At 46.5% G+C, this 27,514-nt stretch overlaps 1 protein-coding gene and 1 long non-coding RNA gene across 5 annotated transcripts; one reads left to right on the top strand and one right to left on the bottom strand.

Moving 5' to 3' along the window:
- Nucleotides 1-14,313: 14,313 nt before the first annotated feature.
- LOC111849252 (4-galactosyl-N-acetylglucosaminide 3-alpha-L-fucosyltransferase 9-like) lies at nt 14,314-25,625 on the bottom strand. Of its 4 annotated transcripts, none has more exons than XR_011984824.1 (4): nt 24,172-24,288; nt 18,429-18,526; nt 17,949-18,102; nt 14,314-14,373 (listed from the first exon to the last, which is right to left on the bottom strand). XR_011984824.1 is itself a non-coding variant. In XM_072705202.1 (4 exons), exon 4 carries the CDS (start codon nt 17,664-17,666, stop codon nt 16,572-16,574), a length of 1,095 nt encoding a protein of 364 aa, XP_072561303.1. In that variant the 5' UTR covers nt 17,667-18,102; nt 18,429-18,526; nt 23,847-23,925; nt 24,172-24,289; the 3' UTR covers nt 16,008-16,571. The 4 variants fall into 4 exon arrangements, 3 of the variants coding, with proteins under 3 accessions (XP_072561303.1, XP_072561305.1, XP_072561302.1); XM_072705202.1 differs by lacking the exon at nt 14,314-14,373 and adding an exon at nt 23,847-23,925 and having other exon boundaries at nt 16,008-18,102; nt 24,172-24,289; XM_072705204.1 differs by lacking the exons at nt 14,314-14,373; nt 24,172-24,288 and adding an exon at nt 25,562-25,625 and having other exon boundaries at nt 16,008-18,102.
- On the top strand, nt 18,486-19,653 carry LOC140581696 (uncharacterized). Its single transcript, XR_011984831.1, has 3 exons — nt 18,486-18,532; nt 18,617-18,667; nt 19,581-19,653. It is a non-coding gene; the product is annotated as an uncharacterized lncRNA (long non-coding RNA).
- Nucleotides 25,626-27,514: the final 1,889 nt, after the last annotated feature.

Raw genomic sequence — 27,514 nt, 5'->3', positions numbered from 1 at the left:
TGAATGCAATAATAATTTTTAAAAATGCAGAAACTCTTGTATTTTATTTGGTTACTTATGGTTAAGGTTAGGGCTGGGGAGGGGTTAAGGTTAGGGTTGGGAAGGGGTTAAGCTCCTCATGTTGGGATTAGGGTTTTCCCTGTAGAAAAAAATGAATTCAAACGTGTGTGTCTGAGTGCGTGTGTATGTGTGTTAGGCTGTTACAGTACATGTTTTTATGCGTGCAACATGCTTTTGCCTTTGATGTTAGGGGGGGGGGGCTCTACACTTAGAACAGACTGAAGAAAAAACACACAGAAACAGACACAGACACACACAGACACACACACACAGAAAGACACAAACAGACACACACACACACACAGACAGACACACACAGACACAGACAAACACACAGACACACACACAGACAGACAGACACACAGAAAGACACAGACACACACAGACACAGACACAGACACACACACACACAGAAGTTCCCACAGGCCTGGTACAATAACAATAATTACTACCAGCTATAGCGTTAGGGCCTTCACTTCACAGGTGAGACGTGCCGGTAATTACGTCTTTACAACAACGCCGTGTTCTGGGTGCCTCTAATGAGCACCGCTAGCCCCCCCCCCCTTTCCGCGGAGGTTTGTTTTCCCAGCGAATGGCGGGTAGCGTGAGCAGACCAGGCCGTCTGAGGCGAGTGCATCCCGGCACGGGTGCGTTTAATTGACGGGAATGCAGCGCAGGACATGGGGGAGGGGAGGCGTGCCGATCCGACGTCCCGGGAAATAATCCTAAGCTGACGACGCGGTTCAAACTCCTGTTTATTGTCACCTGTCGGAGGGAGGTGTCAGATGAATTATCCCCCCCACGACGAGCACCCGGGGACAGGCGTCTCGCCTCGTCTGCCTCCCGCCATGCTCCCCCCTCCCCACCCGCATAAACAATCTCACCCACGTCAGTCGACGACATGGGGAGGTGTCACTGAGGCATCCGCGGCCCAGCAGCACATAGGTGCGCAGTTCTAGAAATTTCTACTTTAAATATCAAATATAACTCCAGCTCCAGAAGCTGACACATTCAATATTCATCGGAAGACATTTAAAGTAAGATCTTTATTCGGTAATACAAAACAGTGACTCTAAATAATACAGGAATTATCAGTAATAGCAATAACTGTTTTTGTTTTAATTCTGCCAGAACCCAAGATTCAGCAAAAATGGATTTTAAAGCTGTTATTAGGCATTCTATCCATTTAATGAAATGCAAAAATGAGTGACATTGTATAATTAAACGTAGGCTTTTGTTTTTCCCTATTAACAAATGGGCATATTATTCTGTTATCAAAATAATATTATACATTTAACAGCAGGAGGGAGACTCGGGAAACAACTATGTAATCAAAAAAATAGAGATTTATTTGGCATTTCTGCACTGTACAAGACAAAATAAGTCTGAAAATGATTTATTTGGCTGAATCGGTCTAGGAGAGTTGGGGGTGTGGGGGAATTGGGGCCCAGGGTGGATAAAATGCAGCCCTGAGTCAGGGTGACGATACTGGGGCGAAGGGGCGGTGACTCAGCCTCAGGTGATGAAAATAAGACCGACTCGACCTTTCAAGACCTCTGTCCATTTTAGCCTGCGAGGTATTCTTTTCAGCCTGAGCAGTGTTCCCGCCATGGAAACTCTCGCGGGATCTTCCGCCGGTGCCGTCGAAGGACCGGCTCGGAATGCAATGCAGCACACGGCCCTTTAGCAGTCGGGAAGCGGCACCGGAGTGAAACGCAGGGACCCATGAGATCCCGGAGCATGTACGGGTGCCCGTGTGGTCCCTCCCAAGAGTGAGCAAAGATGAAAAGATAGTCAAGGGTCTTTATCCCCGCTCAGAACAGACCCTTCTTCGAGGCGCACGCGGATACACACACAGCGGCTCAACCACGCTCCTCTCACTCTCACTCTTCCTTTCTCGCTCTCTCTCCCTCTCTCTTCTCTCCCTCACTTCCTCTCTTTCTGGGCTCAGCTATCTAATTCTGGGTATTAAAAATGCCTGCGGACATTCTCTTATGAATATTTCATGTCTTTTAATTTTCTGGGGGCTCACAGAAAACTTTAACCGTCTCACTCTCCGCCTGCCACTGTCCCTGTCCCCCTTGGGGGGGCGGCGGGGAGGGGGGAGGAAGGGGTTGCAGTATTCGGCGGTGTGAGATGGATAAAGTTTGACAGCGGCGGAGAGTCACCTGCCTGTATATCTACCCCCTACAATTCACCCCCTTCTCCATCCAGCCCCTCGACCCGAATTGCACCTCCAGACATACCCCCCTCTGGTGGAATGGGGCATCAGCTTCTCCACTCCTGGGCTGAAGTTCTGGCCTGAGTTTCCCCGGTTTCGAGTTTAACTCGGGTCTGACCCCTCACAGTCTCTGCTGGCCATAAATTTCCATCAGAATTGCTAATCTGTCGAAGAAAGCTCCCCCTCAGCTCCGTAACTGGGAATAGCTACACAGTATAATGTTTAAAGTCCACCTCCTGATTTTTAATGGAAAGTGCTGCGTTAAAAGCTGTCGCACCACTTTACCGCCACTCCGTAAAGGTTTCTCTTTTTTTTTTTTTTTTGCCTGCTGCTTTATATTTGCACGGAGGCCCATTTCTAAGAGGCGCTGATGAGCTTTGGCACTAATCACAACTAATGAAGCCACATCTGTACAGGCTGATCTTCTGCATCCTGAATTCCCATCGCTCTGCCCCTGCCTAATGCGTCTAATCTAATAGACTCTTATGTATTTAAAGTGCCGTTTAAAGTACAGATGTTTGGTTTTTTTTTTTATTAGATAAAATGCATTATCGGCCTCAGCTCGTACCTCTTCCTTTTAAAACTTTAACCCCCGCTCGTTGTTCACAATTGATTGTCCGTGTTAATTTTCAGCGGAGACGGAATCCGCTCCCCAAAAGCGCCCCGCCGACCGCATCAGCCGCTAACCCAGGCACAAATGCAGGGTGGATATTGCCGACATGAAGCTAAAAAACCCAGCAGCCACCTCCTCCCACTGCTAATGATATTACAGCATAATTTCCTGTGTTTTTCACTTAGCTGTGGGACGTTCATCCCCATATAATCACTTGTGCAGCATTTGAGCACCTTTTTCAGCATAATTGCTGATTCCCTTTCCGAGTTTTGTAGACATAATCGGGTTGAGGCATGGAAAAGCTCAACAGGGAAACTGCGAAAAATCCATAATGGGAAAGACCGTGGGAATCTTAATGGAAAAGACAAAGGAGACCTTAACTACAAAGGCAATGGGAATGTTAACAGCAAAGGCAATGGGAATGTTAACAGCACAGGCTATGAGAATGTTAACAGCACAGGCTATGGGAATGTTAACAGCACAGGCTATGGGAATGTTAACAGCACAGGCTATGGGAATGTTAACAGCAAAGGCAATGGGAATGTTGACAGCAAAGGCAATGGGAATGTTAACAGCAAAGGCAATGGGAATGTTGACAGCAAAGGCAATGGGAATGTTAACAGCAAAGACAATGGGAATGTTGACAGCAAAGGCAATGGGAATGTTGACAGCAAAGGCTATGGGAATGTTGACAGCAAAGGCAATGGGAATGTTGACAGCAAAGGCTATGGGAATGTTAACAGCAAAGGCAATGGGAATGTTAACAGCACAGGCAATGAGAATGTTAACAGCAAAGACAATGGGAATGTTGACAGCAAAGGCAATGGGAATGTTAACAGCAAAGGCTATGGGAATGTTAACAGCAAAGGCAATGGGAATGTTGACAGCAAAGGCAATGGGAATGTTGACAGCAAAGGCTATGGGAATGTTAACAGCAAAGGCAATGGGAATGTTGACAGCAAAGGCAATGGGAATGTTGACAGCAAAGACAATGGGAATGTTGACAGCACAGGCTATGGGAATGTTAACAGCACAGGCTATGGGAATGTTGACAGCAAAGGCAATGGGAATGTTAACAGCACAGGCTATGGGAATGTTAACAGCAAAGACAATGGGAATGTTAACAGCAAAGGCAATGGGAATGTTAACAGCAAAGGCAATGGGAATGTTGACAGCAAAGGCAATGGGAATGTTAACAGCAAAGGCAATGGGAATGTTGACAGCAAAGGCAATGGGAATGTTAACAGCAAAGGCAATGGGAATGTTGACAGCAAAGGCAATGGGAATGTTAACAGCAAAGACAATGGGAATGTTGACAGCAAAGGCAATGGGAATGTTAACAGCAAAGACAATGGGAATGTTAACAGCACAGGCTATGGGAATGTTGACAGCAAAGACAATGGGAATGTTGACAGCAAAGACAATGGGAATGTTAACAGCAAAGGCAATGGGAATGTTAACAGCAAAGACAATGGGAATGTTAACAGCAAAGGCAATGGGAATGTTGACAGCAAAGGCAATGGGAATGTTGACAGCAAAGGCAATGGGAATGTTAACAGCAAAGGCAATGGGAATGTTAACAGCAAAGACAATGGGAATGTTGACAGCAAAGGCAATGGGAATGTTAACAGCAAAGACAATGGGAATGTTAACAGCACAGGCTATGGGAATGTTGACAGCAAAGACAATGGGAATGTTGACAGCAAAGACAATGGGAATGTTAACAGCAAAGGCAATGGGAATGTTAACAGCAAAGACAATGGGAATGTTAACAGCAAAGGCAATGGGAATGTTGACAGCAAAGGCAATGGGAATGTTGACAGCAAAGGCAATGGGAATGTTAACAGCAAAGGCAATGGGAATGTTAACAGCAAAGACAATGGGAATGTTAACAGCAAAGGCAATGGGAATGTTAACAGCAAAGGCAATGGGAATGTTGACAGCAAAGGCAATGGGAATGTTGACAGCAAAGACAATGGGAATGTTGACAGCAAAGGCAATGGGAATGTTAACAGCAAAGACAATGGGAATGTTAACAGCACAGGCTATGGGAATGTTGACAGCAAAGACAATGGGAATGTTGACAGCAAAGACAATGGGAATGTTAACAGCAAAGGCAATGGGAATGTTAACAGCAAAGACAATGGGAATGTTAACAGCAAAGGCAATGGGAATGTTAACAGCAAAGGCAATGGGAATGTTGACAGCAAAGGCAATGGGAATGTTAACAGCAAAGGCAATGGGAATGTTGACAGCAAAGGCAATGGGAATGTTGACAGCAAAGGCAATGGGAATGTTGACAGCAAAGGCAATAGAAAACCTTATTGTTGGAATCACAGATACTGATACTGAGATCAAAGGAGACATCACGAGGAAGGTCACCGGTTAAAAAACTGAAAATGCCAAAAGTCTTGTATTTTGTTTGGTTACTTATGGTTAAGGTCGTCATTATTGGGATTTGGGTTTTACCGAAACAAAAGGGGCACTAAAGCATCAGCGCTACAAACCCTGAGCCTGAAGACAATGAAGCTTCTCCAGGGTGAGACTAAGCTAAAAGGCGAATTCCAGGCGGTGCCTCTCCAGCCCTGCCCATTCCTACTGGTGATGTTGTGTGGCGGGGGTCGAGCATGACCCCCCCCCCCCCCACGGATTAGCAACGAGGAGGCAGGCCTTTGCCACACGCAGATGGTGCTTTGGGGCAATGTTCAATGCCTTGAGCCAACTACTTGCAGCCAGAGGGGTGGCTGCAGGGCCTGGGGCAAGAGACACAGGTGAGATGGAGGGAATTAAGTCGGTTATAAAAGGAGGGAGAAGGAGCAGGCTGAAGAGCAGCTGAACGTGTTCTCATTGTCAGCTGACCCCTCGGCTGATTGAGGCCCAGCTCTCAGTGCCCACTCTAATTAAAGGTTAAGCCGATTCTTTTCACAACCCCGAGTGCACAGGCGGAGGCAATGGGATACATTATTAAAATGCCCGGGTAATTAGATCTCCTCATCGGCGCTTTAACAACGACGCAAGAAGGAGAAGGAGAGGAAGGAGGGGTGGGAGAGAGGGAGCGAGGGAGAAAATGACGGAAAATCAGAAAGTACAAAGGAAAGAGGCGTCGCGCAGATCCGGAGGGCAGAGGCGCATCCTTAGCGATCTGCCAATGCGCTGCTGGGAGGACGCAGCCGGAGCCCTCGCACCTGTGACTCCATCGCTGTCTCCCGCTCACTCTGGAGCAGTCGTCCAATCACAGAGCGCCATACACAGGGGCGGAGTCGGGCGTCCCACCCAATGGCCCATTGTCTGGTCGGCGGTTCTGGACGCCGTGCCTGGTGATTATCCCTTGATTTATGGCTGCACTTCATGCTTCAGGCTCTGATGCCTCAGATGGTCCGTCACTCCATCTCCTGCAAGGCTTACGCCTGAGTTGGCGACAGGGGGGTCTCCAGATGGCAGGGTTCCAGGTTCCGCAAGGTGGCCACCGTCAGCTACTAATGGGTCATATGTACAACGTTCTCCGCAGCCTCCTCGTCGATCACAGCCGCTCAAGTCCCCGGATTCGCCGGATGCCGCCGTTGGTGCATCCGTCAGCGAGCTCCGGCACGCTCCAATGTGCCTGAAAGCGAGCTGGGGTAGGTGTCACTCTTCCGGCTGGCAAAGCGAGTCACGCGACGAGCGGGGAATTTCAAGCGATCCGGGCCAATGGCGGTACGATTTCAGCTCAAAAAGTTAAACATTAAAAGCATGGGTGGGGGAAAAAAGACCATGTTATTAATTACCTCAGCAAGTCGTTAGTCTTCCCGCTAGCCATGTCATTAACGGAAATTTAAATATGGTAGAGCCGCAGGGTAAGGCGGAAGGTCTTCAAGGTTGGAGAGTCTGTCTCTCCCACCCAGTGACAGCCATGTTTGGCTCATGACGTCGCCTTCTCTCCTTTGTGACTGCCATATTTGTGGGGATACAATCACTCCACAACCCACACAGTCGGTGGTGCCCAAAGCTGACATTCCGGATCATTCTCTTCAACGTTCTTGCAAACCGACCACACAGCGATCCGCACAGGCACAGTCGTTACCAATAACTAATTTGTAATATGAAAAGCAAGGTTTCCGATCTCACAACAGGCAGGATTACCATGTCAATCAACCCAACAGAAACTAAATGAACCAATGAGAACTTGGCTGAGAATGCAAAACAGCAGAAGCACTATAGCATACAAGACTCTCAGGTTCAAACCTACACATTTGACACTACGTGTTTTTTTTTTTGCCCGCCGCATCTTCAGAGGAACCTTCGTGACCAACATGTTAACACAAAATGTGAAAAATAAAATACAGTGGCGAATAGGCGTCATTACCATTAATCACATAATTGCATTTGCGTCTCATTACGACAGTAAATGTTGTGGTTTGCGCTGCGCATGAGGGTGAGATGTACACGTCGGATAAGGCACACAATGAACACGTAATGAAGTTTTCGAACAGTACATTAAGCACTGGCTTGCTAGGGAGAAGTAACCCATTTTTGCGGAAAAAGGAGAGGATTGGAGCTTGGGAAAAGGAGAAGCAGCATGAATACATGAGGGCGTTAGCTGTAGGGGTATATAAGTCCCTGTGAAGGTGGCAGGGAGGTACCCTGCGGACAGAATCAGAATCAGAATTCTTCATTGTCATTGCACGATTGTACGTACAACGAGAAACTCTTTGGCTCACTGCAGGCAGCAGCCTCAGTAAACAACAACAAAAGCCACGTCAAAAGACAGTTACAGAAACAATAAACAATAAATAAACAATAAATAGCACAAGACTGGGATTTACAGCGATACTTTAGAAATCGCAAAATAAAATATTAAACCCCAGCGAAATGTGGATAGAATATATCGTAAGACCGGAAAAAGATGTAAGAGACGGGGACACTGCATAGATATAAAGTGACAGGAAGCTGCTGATAAGGAGATAAACAGGAAGAATTCGGGGAGAGAAAGGGGCCCACAGGAGAGGTGGCCTCCCGTAGATCGTATTGGAGATGAGAGGATCCTGGTGGCCTGGGAAGAGGACAGGAGCTGGGTGTGGAGGTAACGAGAAACAGGGCGATGTGGCTGACCTGCCATTTCAAGATGGCTGCTGGGGTACCCATGATGAGAGGGAAGGAGCGTATACAGGGGCGGGGCCACTGGACCCAGCTGAAAGCTAATTGGCCCCTGGAGGGTCTCCTCTTCTGATACTCACCAATTCAAAACATATCATTGGCTAATGCCACTCTTATGTCCCCCATCTTAAAAAAAATCCTAGAATAGTTCCTGCACCAGAGTGACGATAAGTAAAATTCTTCTAGACGAGGAGTTTGTTTCTTGAATAAAGAGGTTGAGGTTATTGAGATCATTTGAGTGCAGGAGAAATTATTGCGAAATTCCATCTGTTTATATGGTGGGATGAGTGCTCTGTTCAAGGATTCAGAAAGATGTTTGTGGCCCCCTCCTGAAGCTGCAACTTACATGTGACTCGGATGTGTCACTAATTGGCACGCTACCTTTCGCTAGGCTAGGGGGGGCGGGGGGGGGGGGGGAAGGATTTTTAATTCTGGCTGAAAAACAGACGGAGGACACAGCCGGGGGAGGTGGGGTGGGGGAGTTGGCAGTTTTGGCAAAGAGGCTGGGGGGGGAATGAGTCAGTTTGCCAGGAGAGGAGGCTGGACTGAGATGACGGAGTATGACTGTGTTAGAAGAGGCGTGGGGAGAGCAGCGAAAAGGCATGAGGTCGTCTAGGGACACGGGACATTACGAGGCAGGGTGTGTGGGGAGACTGATTGGGGCCACTAGGGGGCGCTAGGCGTGATCCACATCGCAGGGATCATCCCTCCATAAAGTTGCACCCGGAGGACCCGCAACTCTCATAGACAAACTGGCACTTATAATATGTTTTCACAACTGACCCCGGTGTGGGTATACCGGCAGAGCGCAGAGTGAAGTATGCATGATATTGTTCCACAGAGACAACGGCAAATAGACAAATAATTGTACAAACAGAACGGCAGAAAGCGCGAAGCGGCATACAAACAAATCAGCATGTAGCCACACCGGCATGTAAAAACATTAGCTGCGTGTTGCATCAGACTGAAACTCCCATACGGGGCTCCCGGGCCGCTCCCGCTGCTTCAGGCTGGGCACGCATGCACGACACGCTGTGACAGCCATCCCACAATTCCCGCCTTTGGGATGGTGGGGGGCGGGAGGTGGAAGGAGGTCCAGGTGGGTCCAGTTTAGGGCCTTTCCTGTGCCAGTTCAGGGTGCCCAATAAGCATGAGCGTACTGGCGAGGGCAGGTAGCGCCACGCAAATGAAGGCTTCCTGTTATGCGGAGCTAATTTCCTGCTGGCGGGAGTGCGGGGTCTCCACACGGTCACGGCGAGGCGGTCAGAGCGAAATGCGGCCCGACGGCCAGCCGGCTCCGGTGCCAAGCCGGTGGTGAGAAGTCAAACTATTTCCTCCTTTTAAGCAGGTTTTGCCACTCTTCTGTTGGCCCCGTGTATTTTGGGGATTAGTGGTTTAATCGACCTTGTAATAGGGAGATCAGAACAGCAAGCGAGCATGGAGGATCACACACGCACACAGGCGTGCACGCACACACACACACACACACACACGTGCACACATAAAGTCACACACACACGCAGAGGTTCTCTGGCGGCTCGGTGGGGTAGAGGTTGTCATTAAAAACCAATTTTTTGGTGTTATGGGGGTCACTGTAATGCTTCACTGGCTGCTGGCTGGGGTTACTGTAATATGGCTCTGGGTGCTATGAGAAAGGGGTCAGTAGAAAGTCTCTCAGAGTCCTGTGGGGGGGTCAGCAGCATGACTTTGTAGGTTCTTCTGGGGGTTGGTATAACATCTCATTTAATGCGAGGAGAGGTCAGCGTAATGCTTGTGCCGAAGCTGAAAGACTCTGGATAATACCGCTTCGGGTGGTACAGCGAGGGGTCACAGTGATGCTTCTCAGGGTGCTATGCTGGGGTGGGGCAGGGGGGGGGTGGTTTGGGGTAATGTTTCTCTCAGTGCGGTCAGTTTATCATCGCTTTGGAGGTGAAGGGAGGTGAGCGCGATGGCTCTTTGGGTGCAGCGGGCAGCCCCTATATGTCCCCCTGGGGGATAATCCCCATGTTATCTCAGCCGCGGTGCTGGAATCCTTTGCAGCTGGAACGATAACGTGAACAAACAGCTCGAATCATTAGTGCAGAGACATTGTGTAATCAGAGCACTAATCTGCAGCTAATCCCAGCGTCTCCACAGCCAGGCACCCGGCGGTGGGAACCTGCACATATCCGGCCGCCAGGCCCCTCCCCCTCCTGCTCCTTTTTCTCAGGCCCACTCGCCTTTTTCAAAAACGTCTGCGCTTTTGTGTTTTTAAACTGTGGCAGAGTATGATTCGGCAGCCCAGGAATAAAAATCAATACCGCCTTTGACAACATCAAGATTTCTTTTTCCAGAGCGTTATTATTTTCTCTCCCTCCTCGGTCTGCAGCATGGTGCCTGGAGCACTCTGGGCTAGGGTGCTGAATAGCTGAAGACTGAAATACTAAAAGCTAGTCGACTATTGGCTGGCAAGCTAAAGGCTTCGGTGGTGTGGGCTAGGGCCCTCTTGACTGGAAAGCTAAAGGCTTCAGTGCTGAAGGCTACACAACTATTGACTGGAAAGCTAAAGGCTTCAGTGCTGAAGGCTACACGACTATTGGCTGGCAAGCTAAAGGCTTCGGTGGTATGGACTAGGGCCCTCTTGACCGGAAAGCTAAAGGCTTCAGTGCTGAAGGCTACACGACTATTGGCTGGTGTGGGCTAGGGCCCTCTTGACTGGAAAGCTAAAGGCTTCAGTGCTGAAGGCTACACGACTATTGGCTGGTGTGGGCTAGAGCCCTCTTGACCGGAAAGCTAAAGGCTTCAGTGCTGAAGGCTACACAACTATTGGCTGGCAAGCTAAAGGCTTCGGTGGTGTGGGCTAGGGCCCTCTTGACTGGAAAGCTAAAGGATTCAGTGCTGAAGGCTACACGACTATTGGCTTGCAAGCTAAAAGCTTCGGTGCCGAAGACTAGGTGACTATTGGCTGGCAAGCTGCAGGTTTTGGTACTTTAGGCTAGGCCCCTATTAACTAGAAAGCTAAAAGCCAGTATGTTAAGGGTTAGGCCACTGTTAGCTTGAAAGCTAAGTGCTAAAGGCTAAAGCACCGCTGTGTAGAAAGCCAAACGCCTAGCGCGCCATTTGCCTGAAAGCTAAGAGCTTGAGTGCTGAAGGCTAGGAGCCTTATTGGCTAGACTGATAATGGCTGGGGCGGTATTGGCTGGGTTGCTATTAGTTATGTCACTTTGGGGTGCAGCGCTGAGGGAGAGGGTGGGAAGAGGTAGGACTCTATTGGCTGGGGTGTTTTAAGAGGCACAGAAATATCAGCTGGAGTGCTAGAGCTTAGGGTGCTAAGGGCTGGCTACTGTCACTGTATTCCTCCAACGTGTCACCCTTGTTCTCGGAGCACAGCCTCCCCCAGTGGCACCTCTGTTAAAAACCCCTGCACATCTCCTTCAGCAGCCCCCCCCCCCCTTCCCAGCACCTCCTCATCATGCTTAATTGCACCATGCCAAATCAGTGCATCCCACCCCCTAACCTCACGACAAAAAAAAAAAAAAACAGGTGCTGAGCCCACAGATTCTTCTAAATCCTTTCTGTCACAATGGGTGACTATTGGTAAATGGGGAGAGAGTGTGCACACACCAGATTGGGGGGGCAGGGGGTGGGGGAGGTGTGCGTCACACATTCCAAGTCCAAGTGGAAGCAACTGCAGATTTGTCACTGTCTTCTCGAGGCCCTCCCCGGCCCTGTCGCACATTTCGCTGCCGAGGGTGCCACGCTGCGCCGCACCCGGGTGCCAGCTGAGGTGAGAGCCAGCCCTTCCAACGACGTGGAGGGACACCTTTGATGTCCTTTTCCTGAAACATCAAAGTGCAGATTTAAAAAAAAGAAAAAAAAAGCAGGGGGGGGGGGGGGGGACCAGGGGCAGCAGCGGTTTAAAACGTTCCTCACGTTTCATCACATCACAAACAACACGAAACAAAGCCGCTCCGCATCCAGCCGCTTACGCTCGGGGCCGGGGCTACGAAACGAGCAAACGGCCCAGTGGGTTCCGCGCGGCCGTCGCCACGGAGACGCTGGATGGACAGACGGACAAAGGAGCATGAGGAAGGCAGAGGAGGAGCAGGGAGACGCGGAAGACGGGGCCAGAAATCATGTAAAATAAAGGAAATTTATACCACAAAAAAAAAATCCCCATTGGCAATAAGGATTGGGACAGAAAGGGATTAAATGCAGAGTGACTTAATAGGTATGAATAAATACATTTAATGTAAGAGGTGGGGTCCAGAAACATCTCGCAGGGCTTTGAAGAACAAAGAGACAAGTGGTTATGAATCCTCATGCGGAGAGAGGAGGCAGAACATTCTGGCAAAGAAGGCCATTTTTGGGGGGGGGGGGGGGCTGCAAGGGGCAGTGGGCAGAAGAAGAGGATGAGGGTTGACCAGAGCGGACTTGGGGAGAGCGCAGATGCAATTTTAACTTTTTTTTTCAGTTTTTAAAAACCTTGGCAAAACCGTAATAACTTCTGTCACACCAATAAAGATCATCTGAGAATGAATGAAAGCGACAGAGGCGGGTGGGGGGGGGGGGGGGTGCATGAAGGCGGAGGAGCGAGAGGCGCGGAGGGAAAAAGAAAGGGTCGGAGGAAAAGAAAGAGAGTAACCTCATTACCAGCGCGTTATTTTCACGGGCCGCTCATTTTGTCTCCGCAGTTTGTTTTATTTATTTCAAGTTTAGCGGCATAATGAGATCCCAGAGGTACTGGGGGGGGGGGGGGGGGAAGAATGAGGAAGAGAGAGAGAATGTTGAGAAATGAAAGAGGCAAAAGAGGGAGGGCCCATGGAAAATGGAGGGTGGGCAGGTAGAGCTGGCACGTGGCACCCCCCCCCCCCCCCCCCACCACCACCATCCCACTGCTCGCCTGATTTGCACCTACCCTGCAAGCCTCAGCCAGGGGCGGAAGCGCTGGCAAGCGGAAGCAGACGAGGGGCGGGGGTGGGAGGTGGGGGGCGGGGCGGTCCACGGCCGTCGGAAGCACCTGAGCAAAGAGGACGTCTGGCCGGCACCACAAGGCATCCGGCCAGCGATCCGGGGAACAGATGCCTGACAAGGAACCCAGCGAGGGTGCGTTTATGTATTGCTTGTATTTACCTGCTTTTAGCAATGCTGGCTTATTCGTCTGAGTTGTGGTGGGGGGGGTCCTGGAAAGAGAAAATTGCTGACAGCAGTGAACCCCTCCACCCCTCCCCACCCCACCGCATTACCTTCACACGGTCTCACAGTTATTCAGTCTAAGGGTACAACTGCACGGCCCCCCTCCCAGTAATCTGGGCTGTTCCCAAGATCCAGCTTTCGCTTTCCACAAGATTTCCCTGGGCCGGATTAGCTCTGCAAGTTTTACTTATCAGAGGTAAATCAGCATATATTTTTCTGATTGCAGAATATTTCACACGCAACCCTGCACAGGATTAGTGGATAGAATATGGAAGGAATATTTCAGTAATCTACTATGAACACATATTACAATATGGGGCCAGAGCATTGCCACCGGTTAAGACGTTCCACACAACTTCAGCTGCTCAGCTGGTTCTTCTAAGCAGAGTGACTTTCTGTTTGGCCCTTTCATACAGCAGGATATTCACGCTGTGGTGAGTCGGAGGTCCAACAGAAGTTTTAAGATATTCGAACACATCAGCTCCGTGTCACAAGCAGAAGACCCTTTAATTCCTTCGGAGCCAACATGAGCTTTTCACACTGCATTTTGTCGCTGTGTTGACTCACCTTGTCCAGGTCAACGATCACTCACCAAGTGGGAAGAGGAAGGAGAAATTAATAAGAAGTTTATTGAACTTCAGCTCTCTGAAGTACGCAGCCCTTGAAGTGTGTGGGAGGTGTGTGTGTGTGTGTGTGTGTGTGTGTGTGTGTGTGTGTGTCCTAGGTACAATGGATTCTTATAACTACATAATCAAAGCAGTACATGCAAAGCTCTTGGACAGAATCGGCTACTTATGTTTGTGTTCAGGAGGATCCAAAAAAACATCATGCTTGATACATCTGGTTTTGCTTATGAAAATGACTCAAATTAATTAAAAGTAGGCAAGCAGAAATTTCCTTCTCTACCCTGACATTCTTAAGCATTTCCTCTCTGGTAAAACGTTCCTAAAAATAATTTTTACAATGGGTTTAACGTTTATAAATATAACACCAGTACCCAGCCATTGACAGCATGCTGAAAGAAGGAGGAAATCTTCTCAGAGCTGGAAGCAAATGGGAGAGAAGCTTCTGGATGAGGATGAGCTGGGTTTTTCCAAACTTGTAATAAAGACTGAAGATGTATCCTTTGCGAAACCAGCTGCAGGATCAGGTGTGGAAAAAATAAATGACGCTGTAAAAACATACAAGGACATGAAAAAAAATCACTAATCTGTCACATGAAATCTGCTGAAAGATTAAGGACACCTGGCGTAAATTATTATTATTATAAAATATTGCAGTTCTTCAAAATTTAATCTTTCAGTTACATTGAGTTATAATTATGCAAGGAAAGTTATGGTTAGAATTACAATCAAAAAGCATATACTACGACAATAATGTATTTCAGCCACACTTAAATATAATTTTAAAAGCAAAATAAAATTAAATAAACCAAAGAATGAGCTAGTTAATAAAAAATCCCGCTTTGGATATAGAGTAAGAAAATTCTCTTGTGGACCATTTAATGAATAAACCTTCGTAACACTTCATCAAAATGTTTTTATTCTATCAAATCTATTCCACTCATATTCAATTTGTCACGCTTCGCTTTTAATATCAGCAAATTACAAATGCTCTTCAGAAAAGGGGGTTTATACAGAGACCGATTCAAATTTGCTAGAGCAGACTTGCATCGCTGGCATAAACAAACAACCGTCTCTCCATCCATCCATTTTAAAAAAAAGACACTTATCAAATCAGGGTCTCGGTGATCCGGAGCTTATCCCAGGAAGCAAGGTGAGGGGACAGCCTGGACGAAGCTTTTACATGTGCAGTTATTCAGAGCAGAACCGCATTTCCCAGAGGAAAATGCAGACGAACACGGGAAGTACACACAAGGGACACATATGCTGCTGAAACTGGACACCAGCGTGACCTTTAAGGTAGAAGCCGCGTCTGCGTAAAACTGCAGTAACTGCCTAAATTACTGCAACGACAACTTTATAAATACAGCACAATTCAATTAAAGTTAAAATAAAATTAATGACCAAATAAAACAATGTTAAATACAATGAAATTATATTAATCATCCAAAATTAATTACAATAAAAATATTCTATTGACTCAGAGAATATTCAAAAATATTACTGTAAGACCTTATGAAGCTGTTCATTTTATAAAGAATTCTCTTTATTTTACCCTTGACTACAAATCCGTAGTGGTCATACTGACCTACAGTAGCGTTATTTAATTTTTAATTAAGGGCTTGTCGCCTCCTAATTATCATGCAGACGTTACCGATGGAATCTAGATATTTTGCTCCCTCTAGTGGTAAAATAAAAATTTGAAACCGGTTTAGGCCTACAGAATGTAGTTCTGGTTTTATATGGGCATAGATTTTTTTCTGTCTTTTCTTGTTACAGTTTTTATTAATTTAATCGTTAGTTGGGTTGTATGTAAAGAAACTAAATTATAATCCCCGCAGTTCATCCAGTCACACAATTTTTAATTAAATATGCCTACATATCAAGTCTTTTTTACTGGTAGTCAACTTATAACTTTTTGATTAATAACTTATAACTAATAACTTATTACTAATTACTTATTACCGAGTACCCAGATCCCTGCAACCACCATGTATCCACAAGAAGCCCAGCAATCAGCAGTGGTGCAGGAATATGTGGCGCTAAGGGTGCTGCAGCGCCCCCTCGTGTCTGTTCCGTCAATGAAAAACATAGTGTTACGTTATTTATCTGGTGATAGCTGGTCACTTTAGACGGTAAGAGGAGATCCGGAACATAGTCCAGACCTTTCAATCTTCATAGTCCAGAACTTAGTCGACGAGTCAAAATTCAAGATTCAAAAGTAGAAAATTCTGATTAGTTTAACTATTGTTGGCTCTCTTAATATACACCCAACACTCGCTACTCTGTTCGCTGCATTTTGTGTAAAGCCAAATATAGAAAAAAGCAGAGAAGGGGGCAATGCGACGGACTTTAGTTTGCTTAGAAAAAAAAAAGTTTGTCCGAGTCTAGGTCCGTCTCTTGCTTTCAAAATAGGCTACATTAACCATGTCCATCGCGGCTCTGAATTTAGCGTTTCATGACAACATATAGCTAACCACATACATCATATATATAACAAACAAAACATGGCTAAAAAGGATTCGAGAATTAAGCCTGGTGTCGGACCTTTAACTTTGATCATTTCTCTATAAAGGCTACCGTAGTTAGCTGTTGTTAGCTACCGATGATAGAAAAGATATTCAGAATAGTCCATTAGTCGTTCTGACTTTCAGCGAAACGATTTAACCAAACCTATAATAATGCAGTACGTGGCTGGGGAATGCTGTCTCAGATCACTGTCACTCCTTAGTATTTTCCCTGAGTTTCAACCCCAGTACCACTGGTTGAGGTTATCAAAGGAACTGTATTCGTCACTGTGCTTCTTCAGGTAGTCGCAGGCGCGACAGGCATGCTCTATCGGAAAGTTTACGTATTTAACTTTGAAATGGCGTTTACACTCAAAGTAGCGATGGTACTCCGTCTCGTTTTCGTCCAAGAAGTGGAGGTAATTGGCCAGCTCTTTCGGCGAGAGGAAGTCCTCAACGTGGATGAAGGCATCTCCAGGCACAATATTCTCATACTGTTCCCTAGGTGGTCCGAGAACAACAGGCACAGTCCCTAGATCGAGGGGCTTGTACAACTTTTCTGTGATGTAGTCCTTGTGTTTGGAGTTCTCGAATGACAAGTAAAACTTACAGCTGGACACCGTCGACACATACTCTTGGTTTGTAAGGTATTTAGTTACGCGGCCAAACACGGTTATGTTGATGTGCTCTTTCAGCAAATTGTAGAACTTCACCCGTTCATCAGCCGGGTTCCAGTTGCTCACAATCCAGCAAACTAGGAGACTCTTCTTCGGAATTACGTAGAGGTCGTCCTCCTGCTTCGGAATTAGTGTTCCGTGAATGGATATATTAGCATCCAGGCGATAATTCATCGTTAGGTTGAAGAGGTTGTTGATACCTGGAATTCTCTGAGAGTTAGATGGTGATTCAAAGTTCATCCAAACCCATTTCTGGAAGGGCGGTCGCACCATTGAAGGCAGATTGGATAGATCATTTCTGATGTCTCTGTGATGAATGACGAGCCCATGAGTTTTGCTATACATGTTCCTGTCTGTCGTTATGAGGCAGTTAGTGATGTTAAACAGAGCAGCGCAGGACTCAAATTCATAATGCTGGCCAAATATCTGAGTCCAGACCAGGACAATAGTCTGCTTACTGTTGTCTTTTATTGCCAATGGTGGGGGTGTTATGAATTTATTTGAGAGTAGCTTAATATAGTTATTATTTGCCAAGGGTGGAGGAGCTGTGAATTTGTTTGAGCGTTGATTAAAGCTGTTGCATAGGTCATAGACATTGAAACAAACAAAAATTAACAGAAAAACAAGAAACAGGATATGAACTCTCCTGAACTTCATGCTTGAACCTCTTATAAAAACAAAATAAAAATCATAACGTGACAGTTATTGATTCATGCATACCATAAAATTCCACCTGTTCATACCTAGAGTGTTTTCTTCAGTATTATATTCTGCCATGTATTGGATCCAAACATGCCTATGATGTTTGACAATCTATCCTCAGTCTTCACCATATGGTCCTCTTAGTAAAGATTTAATTAATTTTTAAGATAACATCTAAAGCATATTTTTATTTATCCCTATGACATTAAAATGTATCCATCTAACTTCCATACGCACATATTTAATGCAGGGTCCCAGTGAACCTCAGGCCTGTCCCAGGAAGTATCAGATCCAAACCAGTGGACACCCCAGATGGGACACCAGTCTATCAGTGTGCAAACTTACGCCCTATAAGCAAATTGAAGATACCAAGTCTTCCACTGGAGACTGCCTGAAATACAAAAAAAAAAAAAAAAAAACAATAAGGAAATGCAAACGTCGAGGTTTGGGCACTTAACAGTTTTTACGAGGCTTCTTGTACACACTCCATTTCCATGAAAATTACGTTTCCCAATTCCACATCATGATGTTCCATAGCTTTCTCACTTGTGAATGTTTAGGATGAGCAAATCCACATTGATTTTATAGCTGTACAGCTACTTGACAGACCGCGCACGCTGGTTTGAAATGTGTGTCACAGGTTTATGTCACAGCTTTACCACTTTCATCATTTAACACGAACTGTCCCCCAAACATGCTGAAACCCAACCAGGTCACCTTTTGTTTAGTTGGTGTAGTTTTGCAGGTGTCGAGCATGTCTGTGGTGGGGAAATTGCTGGTCATCCTCCATTCCCGTCATCAACTCTGGTCGGGAGCTGCAGGTAATGACAAAGAACAAGGTTGCGTGAACAAGCAGCTGAAATGAAGTTTCTCCACTGGACTGCCAACTTCGCTCTGGGTGACAGGGTGAAGAGTTCGGAGACCTGAAAAAACCTTGAAATTCAGCCGGTGTTACGGTAAATTCAGTTCCTCCATGTTCCCCTTCTCTCGCACTGATGTGAAATCATGAAGTCACCCGCTATTTAGGCGGATTCTCTGTCGTTTTAATGTATTTCTACAAGTGTTGAGGTAAACAAGCCATATATGCGAAAACATTGCATGTTTTTCCGATGAGAATTTAAATTATTTAAATCAATGGTAATTGATGTTTTCTGAGAAAATATTAAAAATACAGTGGTACCTTGGTTCTCAAACTCACTAGAACTCGAATTTCTTAAAAGTTTGACCTAGAACTCGATCTGAATATCAGAAGTCGAACCGTGAACGCTGACCTACAGTAATATAAATTGTATGCGCAAGGAAATGAGTCATACTACAATGCAATTCTTACTTGAATGCCTTCTTCACAGACTGGACAATTAACCAAATAAAGCAGCACAACATTACAGTAACTAACAATAAATAAACCACTAACTTACGTGTATAATAGAGCATTTATGTTATTTATTTAATCAAATTTTACCCGGTAAATTAACTGAAAACCAGTTCTCACTGCTTTACATGATATTCGGGAGAAATAGCAGATTACGCATCGGAACTGCCTGGGATACAAACGTCATGCGTGTAACTAAACTTTTCAGCCAATAAGAGCAAAGGTGTGTCATCACGGAGGCGGTTCCAGTTTGTGCAGCAGGGTAGCCGTAATGCATTGCGTCAGGATCAGAATGCATTGCTGTCAGAATGCCAGCGCTGTAAGCAAGTCGAACGCACCCAATGACTGGACTGGGGAAACAAACTGAAACGCGGACTTAATACAGAGGACTGATGACAACAACCAGAAACAGTATGGAATCAGATTTGTGCCAATATTATAACTCTCCGTGTTCTCTGATCGTTGTTTTGCCGTTTTGACCTCGAGTTTCTGTCCAGCCCCTTTGATGCCCGACGTGAATCGCCTGACCTCCGCCTGTACCCCGACTACGAGACCTGCCCAGCCCCCAAGACCGACTCCGTACATCGCCCGACCCCTGCCTGCTCCACGACTACGATCCAGCCTGCTCCTTCTGTTTATTCTGAGCGACACGTCCGCCAGTAAACCTTCTGGTCTTCAGACAGTTTTCGCTCATTTATTAAAGTCACTTGCACCTGATTCCGCGACAGCGTCCTCTTTGCCCCTACCTAAACCATCACAGAAAGATCTCGCCTTCGAGTTGCAGCCTTCTGCGTTCCCTTCAGAGCGCTCTAAAGTGGCTTAAATAATCATGACTCTGACCGGCTCTGCGAGAGAGTGGGCAACTGCTGCCTGGGATGCCGGCACTTTTGTCCCCGGATTTGTCAGGTGTTCCGGCAGAGTACCACGACCTGAAGCAAGCTTTCAGTAAGTCCCAGACCACTTCTCTTCCGCCGCATCGGCATTTTGATTGTGCGATAGATCTGCTACCTGGTACCTCCCCTCCCAGGGGCCGTCTATATTCTCTTTCGGGCCCCGAAAGAAGGGCTATGGAGGAGTACGTCAACGGAGCTTTAGCTACAGGCATTATCCGTCCTTCTTCTTCCCCTGCTGGGGCTGGTTTCTTTTTTGTTGATAAGAAGGACGGCTCTCTTCATCCATGCATTGACTATAGGGGTCTCAATGAGATCACCATTAGGAATCGTTACCCCCTGCCTTTGCTATCCTCGGTCCTAGACCTTCTCCAGGGAACCAAGGTCTCTACGAAATTGGATCTCCGTAATGCCTACCACATGGTGAGGATCCAGGAGGGAGACGAATGGAAGACAGCCTTCAACACCCCCACTGGTCACTACGAGTACCTCGTGATGACTTTTGGGCTAACTAATGCTCCGGCTGTGTTCCAGGCCTTGATTAACGATGTCCTTCGGGATATGCTTAATAATTATGTCTTCGTATACCTAGATGACATCTTGATATTCTCGCAGAGTGAGCAGGAGCACGTTCAGCATGTTCGGGCGGTCCTTCAGCGCCTGCTGTCCCATAGATTATTTCTCAAGGCTGAGAAATGCGAGTTCCATAGATGTACTATTTCTTTCCTGGGATTCATCCTTGCTGAAGGTTCCATCCGGATGGATCCAGAGAAGGTCAAAGCTGTGGCAGAGTGGCCACAGCCGAAATCACGGAAGGATTTACAACGTTTTCTGGGTTTTGCAAATTTTTACCACCGTTTTATCCGTGGTTATAGCTCTGTAGCCGCACCTCTTACGGCTCTGACCTCTACTAAGGTCTTGTTTCAGTGGACTGATTGGGCCCAGAGAGCTTTTGCTGACCTTCGAGACCGTTTCACCTCTGCTCCAGTGCTACAGGTGCCCGACCCGTCACTGCAGTTCTTAGTGGAGGTTGATGCCTCAGGAACCGGGGTTGGGGCAGTGCTATCCCAATGCTCCTTGATGGACAACAAACAGCATCCCTGTGCTTTTTTTTCCCGGAAGCTCGCTCCTGCTGAGAGGAACTACAATATAGGGCAGGGTTTCTCAACCCGGTCCTCGGGGACCACCAGACGGTCCATGTTTTTGCTCTCTCCCAATTCCCTGCCAATTGGGAGAGAGCAAAAACGTGGACCGTCTGGTGGTCCCCGAGGACTGGGTTGAGAAACCTTGATATAGGGGACCGGGAGTTGCTTGCCATCAAGCTCGCATTGGAGGAATGGAGACAGTGGTTAGAGGGTACCTCTGACCCTTTTTTAATCCTGACTGACCATAAGAACCTGGAGTACCTGCGGTCTGCTCGACGGCTCAATGCTCGCCAAGCTAGGTGGTCCATGTTTTTTAACCGTTTCAACTATCTGATCACCTACAGGCCCGGCACCAAGAACGGCAAGCCAGATGCCCTGTCCCGTCAACACGAAGTAGGTGAGGTGGAGGAGAAGCCCAGTCTTGTTCTGCCAACCGCATGTTTTGTTGGAGCTGTCACGTGGGGGATTGAGGAGGCAGTCCGGGCGGTCCAACCTCTCATCAGATCGCCAGAGGGGTGCCCATCTAAGTGTCTATTCGTACCGAAGTTCTTGCGCTCCCAGGTCCTTCAGTGGGGGCATTCCTCTCTCCTGGCCTGCCATCCAGGGGTTCACCACACTCGGGCTCTACTTGGGCAATGGTTTTGGTGGCCTTCCATGCTTCGGGATATTCGTTGTTTCGTGGCCACGTGTGAGACCTGTGCCCGGAGTAAGAACCCCTCTCGAGCTCCGACTGGGTTCTTGCTCCCTCTTCCCGTTCCTAGACGTCCCTGGTCTCATGTGGCGGTGGATTAAGTGACCGGTATTCCCCCCTCCCAGGGACACACAGGGGTCCTTACGGTTGTGGACTGGTTCTCTAAGGCAGCCCATTTCATACCCATTCCTGGCTTGCCATCCGCTAAGGAGACAGCGCAACTGTTGATCGAGCACGTTTTCCGGCTCCATGGTTTGCCTTTGGTTATCGTGTCCGACAGGGGCCCACAATTCGTTTCTCGTTTTTGGAGGGAGTTTTGCAGGCTTCTTGGGGCCACAGCAAGTCTGTCCTCTGGTTTCCACCCCCAGTCCAACGGGCAGACGGAACGGCTCAACCAGGACCTGGAGCGGATGCTACGTTGTCTGGCCTCCCATTCACCTGCAACATGGAGTTCCTACCTGACCTGGGCAGAATACGCCCATAACTCGCTAACGGTTTCATCTACGGGTCTTTCTCCCTTCCAATCCTGCCTAGGGTACCAACCCCCTCTGTTCCCATCCTTGGAGACAGAGGTCACGGTCCCTTCCGTGCACCAGTTTTTACGCCGTTGCCATCGCACCTGGAGGATCGCCAGGACTTCCTTGCTGCGCTCCCGAGCCCGGATGGAGAGGTACGCTAACCAACGTCGATCCCGGGCACCTCCCTTGCGGGTTGGGCAACGGGTCTGGTTGAACGCCAGGGACCTTCCCTTACACGTGGTTTCACGGAAGTTGGCTCCTCGTTTTGTGGGACCTTTTCCTATTGCGAAGATCATTAATCCCTCTGCCGTACGCCTTCGGCTCCCTGCTGCTATGCGTAGGATACATCCCACTTTCCATGTCTCCCTGCTAAAACCACACGCTGTTAGCCCCCTGGCATCTCCTGCTCTTCCTCCTCCACCGCCAAAGCTGATAGGTGGGGGGGAGACTTTTACGGTGCGTCGCCTGCTGGCTGCTCGTCGCCGAGGCCGTGGACTCCAGTATCTGGTGGATTGGGAGGGCTACGAGCCTGAAGAGCGGTCTTGGGTGCCGGCCCGGCACATACTGGACCCCTCCCTCATTGCTGATTTCTGGCAGGCCCACCCTGGAGGGGGGCTTGGCCGTCCACCGGGTGGCGGTCGTTGGCGGGGGGGTACTGTCACGGATCGACCCCGGGGATCCCCGACTGACGTCACGAAGATCATGCCTCCGGAGATTCCTTGATTCTACCTTCCCTGTTTTTACGAGCTGTCAGCTCTACGCCGCTATACCGGGTTGTCCGGTTTCTCCGGTTCTCTTTGTATCCACCTACCACAAGCTGTTGCAGATCATTTCCAGATTAGGGAGACTATTTTAGTTATCGGTTCTTGCACCCTGATGTGAGATCTTCAAGATTTACTCCTGAGTTTGAGCGTTTTCCTGGTTTTGTCTCTCCGTGTTATCTGATCGTTGTTTTGACCCCGAGTTTCTGTCCAGCCCCTTTGATGCCCGACGTGAATCGCCTGACCTCCGCCTGTACCCCGACTACGAGACCTGCCCAGCCCCCAAGACCGACTCCGTACATCGCCCAACCCCAGCCTGTTCCACGACTACGATCCAGCCTGCTCCTTCTGTTTATTCTGAGCGACACGTCCGCCAGTAAACTTTCTGGTCTTCAGACAGGTTTCGCTCATTTATTAAAGTCACTTGCTCTTGATTCTGCAACAGCGTCCTCTTTGCCCCTACCTAAACTGTCACAAAATGAAGCAGCGCCTCTAGAGTTACAGAATACAGTGCTCACAGAATTTGCGTTAAACCTCACTTCAGAGTGCACCCTTAAATCCACGGTTCTAATTTCACAACTGTAACCATATCTAGTAGGCATCTAAGTACAAACCAACTATCATATTTCCGTAAGTATTTCACGTTTCTGCCTCTACCTTAAATCATGATCCCTCTGAAGACTACATTTATAGTACTATACTACGGTTTGTTAATCAGGTTTTTCAGGATGTCACTTAAGCATATATATTTTGAATACCTTCCTTGTTGCATTTCCTGTAAAACAAGGGAGCAGATTTGTCACGGAGTAATCCTGCAGCCTTTTGTTATTCAATTCACTGAAAGATACAGTCACAAAGACAAATGGATAAACACCAAAAAGCAAGGCTAGAGATTATTACATAGTAAATTAATTCGAGAAGAATCTTCGATTACATATTTTGTTGAGTATAAATTAATTTAATCACAGCTTTGACCACAAGTCGATGTTATTTTTAATTAAAGGTATCGGTACATAGCCTACAAAGGAAAATTACATTTTAGGTCAAATGATCTGTATACTTTTAATTAATATTCGTGCTTACTTTTTGTTGATATTTAGATGCAGAAGGAGTTTCAAAAAAGTTGGGCACTGGAAAATCCCAAATATTCACGACTGGATATGGAGGTATAATTGACTCGCATTCACCAAGTTAACAGCAGCGGTCTGTGGGAGTGGTTTTAGCAAAAAGCTCATGTGACGTACAGTTACGGGGGGACAAAAAAAAATCAGCCGCGGGGGTCACTGGAGATCAGAAAATAGTATCAGAAATTCAGTGTTGAAAATTACCTTTTAAGACAGTTTTATGTTGACTAACTTTTCTTTTAATACTAAAAAAACTCAGGCATGAATTATTCGTTTAACAGTATTTATTTGTAACAAACATTGCAGTGTGTTCTTCATTTAGTGTTCTTAGCTTGAAATATATAGCTTTTTAATAAGATAATATTTCGATGTTTACCAAATTATTTGAAGCTTTCTTGCGAGAAGAGATTATGATTAAAACAAAGTCACAGCTCTTCGCAACACTACAGAAGTTAGCAAATTAGCTACATATTCAACGTGACTTTCTTGGGAGCTCAGCTTTAGAAGGCATTATGCGCGTGTGTGTCGGTTTACGCATATAATTATGTAACAGAGAAAAACGACAACATCCCAATTAACATATTTAGAACTTTATAACTAAGTTGATACATGCTACTAACAAAGATGTGTTCTGTAGTCGAATCGCGTCTCTGCCGTTTCAAAGAAAGTCCGCTCTTCATAACTTGCAGATAGCGTTCGTGCTCAGATCCAATGACCGGCATTGTCAGGTTGCCAGGAAGTGAATTACAGCGCTCTGATCTAATGATGCTGGGGACTGTCAGATTGTACTCAGCGCCCGTGGTGTTAGGGGAGAACCCTAGGATTAAGAAATTATTCGGTGCCACTTCGATCAGATCTGACCTCAACCTCTCCATTGGCTTTATTCTCAATGTCTCCCTTAATTGATTGAAGGTTAAAGAAAAAAAAGAAGTGATTGGAAAAGTAACACAATAAAATGCACGTGTCATTGGAACGTATTTGGGTCTATTTATGCGCCACCTACTGGCAGACCGCAAAAGCCGGTGAAGCACACGCTAAAGCGCTACCAATTTAATTTTTTTATTTTTTTTTAACTAATGGTGTCCTAAGTAAACAGATAAATTAATACATTGAAAAAGAATAAAATCAGAAACCTCAAACCTTGAAACCAAACTATTCAAGGAAGTGGGGTATGCTCCTATACGTTTATCCTTGAAGCGAATTATACTTTCCTCCATAAGAAATTATATTAGAGTTCGGATAAACAGGGTTGCCAGCTTTGGTCAGCTGGCTGGAGTGAGATTTTCAATTCGAGACAAGTATGCACACACACGCACTGGTACACTACATGTATGTAACACTTTTGTTACCTTGTAAATAGTATGTAGGGCAGGGCTCTCCGGTCCTTCAGAGCTACTGTGCAGTAGGTTTTCTATTCTATACCTGGCTTCTGGTGAGCCAGACCTGTTCCCAGGTAAATATTTGAATGGGTGTGGCTCACCAGTAGCCAGACAGAATAGAAAACCTGGACAGTAGCTCCCCAGGACCGGAGATGGGAACCCCGGCCTGCTCTAGGGTTCGCAAACTACCCCCACCTGTTTGATGTAGCTAACTTTAGGTTCATAATGAATAATATAGATTTGCCGTATGATTCCTTGCGGGAGACTCTGAAAGTGAGTTTATATCGATGTCGGCGCGGGGGGGGCGCGAAGGTAAAAGTTGTCGATGGGGGTCGCTGGGCAAGTAGACGACCCGTCCGGGTGGCATTTGGAGGTGGTGGTATGAAATGCTTATAAAGTAGGCTACGTTTGTCATTCAAGATATTCGGCTGCAATGCGTGGTGGCGAAATCTCGTAAACGGAGGAAGAATGGAGTTGGAGATTGATAATATCAGTGCATTGTCCTGGTCTGTAGAGGGAGTGCGAGAGCTGTGCTGGAAGGAAAAGCTTTTTCTGACTCCATATATAGAGCCTTCCACTGACCTCTGCGCATGCGCACAAGTTTGAAACCAGTTGCGACCGGAAGCGTCCGGTCCATCACAGTATAGACCTTTTGTGTATGTAAAAGTTATAATTAAATCACTGTAAGTCCAATATAAACGCTGCTGATTGTTCATGTTAAGATAAACAGTACTCGCTGTAAACTGAGCTATGACAACTGTTTTATCTACTTACCGACTCGGAATTAGGCATTCGATGAGTAATTATTTAATAATATAAGTACACTAAATACCAATTCGGTGACTCGTACATTCCCTATATTATCTCATTTTAAATTCTTTTTTGTAATGTTTGTAACCTTAACTCTACACAAGCCATTTAATATATATACAACAACACAGTACAATTGTGGTGGATATATGTTTAAGAATGAAATGTGCAACAGGTCTTAGAACGGTTAACCAATGTAGATTTTATGTACAGCACATGTTGGTACAGTAAAAACATTTAAATTTTACAGATAAAGCACGTAACCATAAGTCTAATTTCTGTAAAAATACAGAAAAGAAATTGTCCAGTTTCACTGAAGGGATTTCTCTGCTATTTTACAAACTGTGCGTAAATATACGTTTATTCAATGTAGTTTTAATAAAGTTTTTCTGTCATTTAACATAACAGGAAAAAACGTGATTTACAGTCAAATTGATTGATATAAACGTTTAAAATTGTGGGGAAAAAATGTCCTTTTTTACAGTGCAGGTAGACAGTAAAAATACGAATAAAACATAGAAGCACTGCTGAATGCAGCAGCTTGCGACTCGACGAGCATCCTGACTCACATCCCAGCAAACAGCAAGTCGTCCTTAGGTCGTCCATAGGACGTCCTCTTTTGGTCCGGATCTTGTCCTCAAAGGACGTCCTTAGGATATCCTGATGGAAAGTTTTTTTTACATCCTTAGGATGACTTTTAGGGACGTCCTAAGGACGTCTAGAGGACCAGTTATGGACCTTTTAAGGACATTTTCAGGACCAGTTATGGACATTCCGAGAACATATTATGGACTTTCCGGGAACATTTTAAGGACATATTGTGTGAACATATTATGGGCATTAAGCCCACGTAAATCCCTTTTTCTGAATAATTAATATTTGACATTTTACCAGTAATACTAGGGAAATAAACAAGGGACAGCCTGAGGATGTCCTTTGGAGGGCCAGCTCAATGTCCTTTATTGGGTACATTCTTAGGATGACCATGTTACTGACGTGCTGCTGTGGCCAACAGGTTACCCCATACTGTGGTCTGTGTGGATCCCAATGTCTCAGTGCAGTGATGGGGACACTGTACCGTAAAGTGTTGCCGTCCTTCAGATAGACATAAAA

The sequence above is a fragment of the Paramormyrops kingsleyae genome, chromosome 22 (genome assembly GCF_048594095.1).
Source record: "Paramormyrops kingsleyae isolate MSU_618 chromosome 22, PKINGS_0.4, whole genome shotgun sequence".
Classification (NCBI taxonomy): domain Eukaryota; kingdom Metazoa; phylum Chordata; class Actinopteri; order Osteoglossiformes; family Mormyridae; genus Paramormyrops; species Paramormyrops kingsleyae.
This window is presented reverse-complemented; position numbering and strand designations above follow the sequence as displayed.

What these genes read in the sequence shown, in the direction of transcription:
- LOC111849252 (XM_072705204.1), bottom strand. Translation starts at nt 17,666, where the DNA reads ATGAAGTTCAGGAGAGTTCATATCCTGTTTCTTGTTTTTCTGTTAATT.